General features: G+C 39.0%; 1 protein-coding gene across 5 annotated transcripts in view; it reads right to left on the bottom strand.

Moving 5' to 3' along the window:
- LOC115223152 overlaps positions 1-5,000 on the bottom strand; it is a 57,801-nt gene that overhangs the window by 5,318 nt on the left and 47,483 nt on the right. For all 5 annotated transcript variants that reach the window (XM_029793579.2, XM_036512151.1, XM_036512150.1 and 2 more), the window contains exons 4-5: positions 1,016-1,148; positions 21-113 (exon numbers count right to left, since the gene is read on the bottom strand). In XM_029793579.2, coding sequence (XP_029649439.1) covers positions 21-113; positions 1,016-1,148 — 226 coding nt within the window. The remainder of the gene's footprint in view (positions 1-20; positions 114-1,015; positions 1,149-5,000) is intronic.

The following is a 5,000-nucleotide window of genomic DNA, read 5'->3' on the forward strand; positions in this document are numbered from 1 at the left end:
TAGAAATATAAATTAGTTACCTTTTTTCACCAGATCGATCATTTTAGGAACTGCATCTGCTGGTATATGGCCTTCTCCCATTCCTCCACAAATGACTAATGCATCGTATGAGTCTGTGGAATAACAAGAAATAATTGCAGAGAAACATGAAATGAAGTACTTTGTCCCAGAACACAGCGCATGGCTCGGTCCAGAAATTGAACCAGCGATCGAGCGATCATGAGTGCAACACACAAACCACTAGGCCACTTGCATACACAATAAGCTATAAATAACAGTGTGTATATATTGGGTTAAAATCCCCTTTTGGTAGGAAAAAATTGACCCCTGGATCCATTCTTTGTAAGCTTAGAACTTATTCTACCGATCTATTTTGCCGAACCGCTATCTTACGGGAACACAAACACATCAGCATCGGTTGTCAAGCGATGGCGGGAGTACAAACACAGACACACACATATATACACATATACATACATATACGACGAGCGTCTTTCAGTTTCTGTCTACCAAATCCATTCACAAGGCTTTGGTCGGCCCGAGGCTACAGTGGAAGACACTTGCCCAAGGTGCCACGCAGTGGGACTGAACCCGGAACCATGTGGTTGGGAAGCTTCTTACCACACAGCCAAACCTGCACCAAGATATATATATATATATATATGGGCTGTGTGGTAAGTAGCTTGCTTGCGAACCACATGTTTCCGGGTTCAGTCCCACTGCGTGACACCTTGGGCAAGTGTCTTCCACTGTAGCCTCGGGCTGATTAAAGCCTTGTGAGTGGATTTGGTAGACGGAAACTGAAAGAAGCCCGTCGTATATATGTATATGTATGTATGTGTGTGTATATGTTTGTATGTCTGTGTTTGTCTCCCCAACATCGCTTGACAACCGATGGTGGTGTGTTTACGGCCCCGTAACTTAGCGGTTCGGCAAAAGTGACCGATAGAATAAGTACTAGGCTTCCAAAGAATAAGTCCTGGGGAAGAAATTTCACAAATAAAAGTTGGCTTACCGTTTGGAATATCGATATCTTTATCAAAGTATTTGCAGTAGAAGTTTGTATAAACTCCTTTTACTTTGGCCTTCTCCAGCATGGCAGCTGACGGGTCGAGTGCATCGATGTTCTTGAAATTAAGTGATGCCAACTTAAGTAAAAAAAGGAATAGTAAAGAACATTAATGAAAATATGTATTGGAGCACAGACACACTAAGTAAAGAAATTTGGTCAAACTCCAGTGTCCGACCCGAGTCTTCAACTTTCAATGGAGTCACATGGCACTGTCCTTACATCCGGAGTGTCTCTGCATCTTAACTTGGTGCAGTTCATCCCTCTCCAGATCTGATTACAGCCAACTTCTCGAACAGAGGGAGAGAGAGAGAGAGAGAGAGAGAGAGAGAGAGAGAGAGAGAGAGAGAGAGAGAGAGAGAGAGAGAGAGAGAGACCCTACTATTAGTACTTTAGAAAAAAGGCAAAATAGTCCTCGACAGGATATGAACTCAGATCACAGAGTATCGGAACGAATACTGCAAAGCATTCTATCCAACATCTGTTAATTCGCATTATGTAAAAAAAAAATATAACACAAATGAAGAGAATAAAGGTTTAGGGAAAAATATTCAACTACCACTAAAACCTATTTCTTTACTACCCACAAGGGGCTAAACACAGTGGGGGAAAACAAGAACAGACAAACGGATTAAGTCGATTACATCGACCCCAGTTCGTAACTGGTACTTAGTTTATCGACCCCGAAAGGTGAAAGGCAAAGTGGACCTCGGCGGAATTTGAACTCAGAACGTAACGGCAGACAAAATACCTATTTCTTTACTACCCACAAGGGGCTAAACACAGTGGGGGCAAAAAAGGACAGACAAACGGATTAAGTCGATTACATCGACCCCAGTGCGTAACTGGTACTTAATTTATCGACCCCGAAAGGATGAAAGGCAAAGTGGACCTCGGCGGAATTTGAACTCAGAACGTAACGGCAGACGAAATACGGCTACGCATTTCGCCCGGCGTGCTAACGTTTCTGCCAGCTCGCCGCCCTCGCTACCACTAAAACCTTCAGCTGCTAGCCTGATACCTGACTGGCTCAGTCAGGTGCAATGCTCACGAGTTCAGCACAATACGGCGAGTCTCACAATAAAGCATTTACAATTATACACTATATACAATACAAATTAGCAGACACTAAATCACGTGGTCCTTCTTTCTCTTAGCTTTCTCTTTTTTTTTTAAATTTAAATTTATCTTAGGTTTCTAAAGAATTTCTACAACTGTAAGAACAAAGGTAAACCCTTTATTCTTTTATTCTACCCCAACATCCAAAACAAAGAAATTAGAACAGCCGACGAGACACTTGTGTGTTTATTGTTTCCACATAAAAGTATATTCACGAAACAAGTTAGATTTGTATTGTATGTCTTGAGTGACAAAGACCACAAGTACAATGGATAGCAAATGTCTGGAGTATTATTAACACCGTCGTGTTAACGAAAGACTGGCTCCTCTGAAATACTGTTTCTAGGAGCAATAGAACAACTGTTTACTGCTTGCTCGTATAAGTCACCCCCGAACTCTGTTTCTCAGAGCAATATCACAACTGTTAATTTACTCCTTTCAAGGTCTTTATATATCCAATTAGTGCTTGCAGGGTAGAAGTAAGAAAAAGATTGTTCAATGCAAGGCCGACTCTGATCGAGGAGACATTTGATGACAGCTACTTCAGCTGCAACCATTCCATTATTAAAAGAGCACAGACGACTACTTTGTGTAAAATACCATTTCCTTATCTATGACTGCAAAGTGAAATTCATGAGAGAATTAGCATTTATTTCTAGTAGGTCGAGTGGCCACTTAGATACTATATTGTTGACTTGATTGTATTGTAGTCGTCGTTTGTTATTTAACTTCAGGTCAGCTCTTTTTGAGAAAACCTATAATCAAATGATGGAGGCGCGTGGCTTAGTGGTTAGGGTGTCAGCACCATGATCTTAAGATTGTGATTTCGATTCCTGGACCGAGCAACGCGTTGTGTTCTTGAGCAAAACACTTCGTTTCACGTTGTTCCAGTCCACTCAGCTGCCAAAAATGAGTAACGCTGCGATGGACTGGCGTCCCGTCCAGCTGGGGAACACATACGCCATAGCAGCCGGGAAACTGGGCCCGTGAGCCTGGCTAGGCTTTAAAAGGGCGCATTTATTTTTTTATTATAATCAAATGTGTCCCAACCGTGACTAACTCATTTTATTTTCAAATTAGCCGACAGTTTCATTAATGATAGAAAATGACACATCAAAACAATTGAAAAAAATCACATTGATAAATTCCTTATTTAAAAGCATCACGCTTTTTTAGTTAAAAGAATGAAATCTATTTCCAATGATTTTTAAATGTTATCTACCTGCAAAAAATAATGAGTCATAATCGTATATAAAACACGACCCCCCCCCCCGTCCAATGGACGGTGCTGAATCATATCTGCTGAATAAAAAGCAATCAGTGTTTTCTTTTTATTAAAAAATAGTCAAGCATGCCTTTATTTCAATAAAATTTTTGGTTTTGTTAAATGAAGTTAAGGCAAAAAATAACTTCTTGAGAAACCAAATAGTCTTTCCTTCCTTCATGCCAAGTTTGAAGAAAATATCTCTTTTGCATCTGACTTTTTTGGTCTCTTAAATATACTGCATTTTGTGGTATTATTTCAAGCAAGCCGGCTTTTTTTGCGCAAACTGCACGTGTATTTTTCTCGATCGCAACAGCTGATGTACTTGCGTGTACAAATGCACGTTCCCACGGCTTTATCGATCGCATTCTCAACTGGAATCGATTTTTGTAATTTTTTCAAGACTTATATACGCCCTGATACCGTCGGCATCTACATATCAAATTTGAGCGCAATCGGATGGAGGATGCCCGAGATCCTAGAAGACACACACAGAGACAGACAGAACGGATTTTATATAATAGATATTGTCACTCATACTATCGAAAATGACTGGTAATACTTCTTTTGTTTTTGCTGTTTCATTGAATGATTTAATGATGATCATAAAATTAATTCAAGATAATAATATTGAATTTGCAAAAACGTTACCCTTTCATTGAGAAAAGATTGAAATATATGCATGTAGTCTTACATTGGTTAATACACTGCAGGGATAATTCTCATTAGACTATTTGTATTTTTATATGTATGCAAGTTGTACATACGCACATATAACTTAACTCTTAATCAATGTTGTTCCGATAGTTCTTTTGTCACAATATTCATAAAACTGCAATTTCCACAAAGATTTCCGTTCCCATAGTTATTTATGAGTATTTTATGACTGATTTTGCTCTTCGTTCTACTTATCGGAGCATAAATCTGTCAATGACTCAGCAAAAGAAAAGGTTAGTAAACAGCATCTTGATTAAATGACTGCCTTGGGGTTTGTTGATGGTCATGGAAGATACTGCTTTTATGGGCAAATGTTCTGTTTGTTGTTGTTATATATATATAATGTATTGAGTATTAAAGGAAGTAGTGAGTACTTAGTATGAAAGATTAAGAAAATGAGAGAGACTGAAAAAACGTGTTAACGATACGAGATACTTTATTAGACTGCCGTTGTTGTACAAGGTATTTGTTGTGGCGGGAAACTTACTGAATGTCCTTGTATCAAGGGAGACAATGGGCAACGTTGATTGTTCATGTTTGTTGTGATGATTACATAACACTGTTCCATCACAAAAAAGAACATTTGTCTCACTTGGTGATAGTTTCATCCTAAGGATAAACACTTCCCCTTACTATTTTTCTATGAATATATAGATCATGCAGGGACATTACCAACAAACTGGTGCCATTCAATAATCCTCTCTCGTCAGATTATCCAATAACATAAGAATCTATCCAAGCAGCACGTGTGGCAGCATTCCGGAATGAGTCTGAGAATGAAGAAATTCAACAATCTTCTAAAGAAAAACATTCCTTTGATTCACCACGTAG

Source organism: Octopus sinensis, linkage group LG22 (assembly GCF_006345805.1).
Source record: "Octopus sinensis linkage group LG22, ASM634580v1, whole genome shotgun sequence".
Taxonomy (NCBI): domain Eukaryota; kingdom Metazoa; phylum Mollusca; class Cephalopoda; order Octopoda; family Octopodidae; genus Octopus; species Octopus sinensis.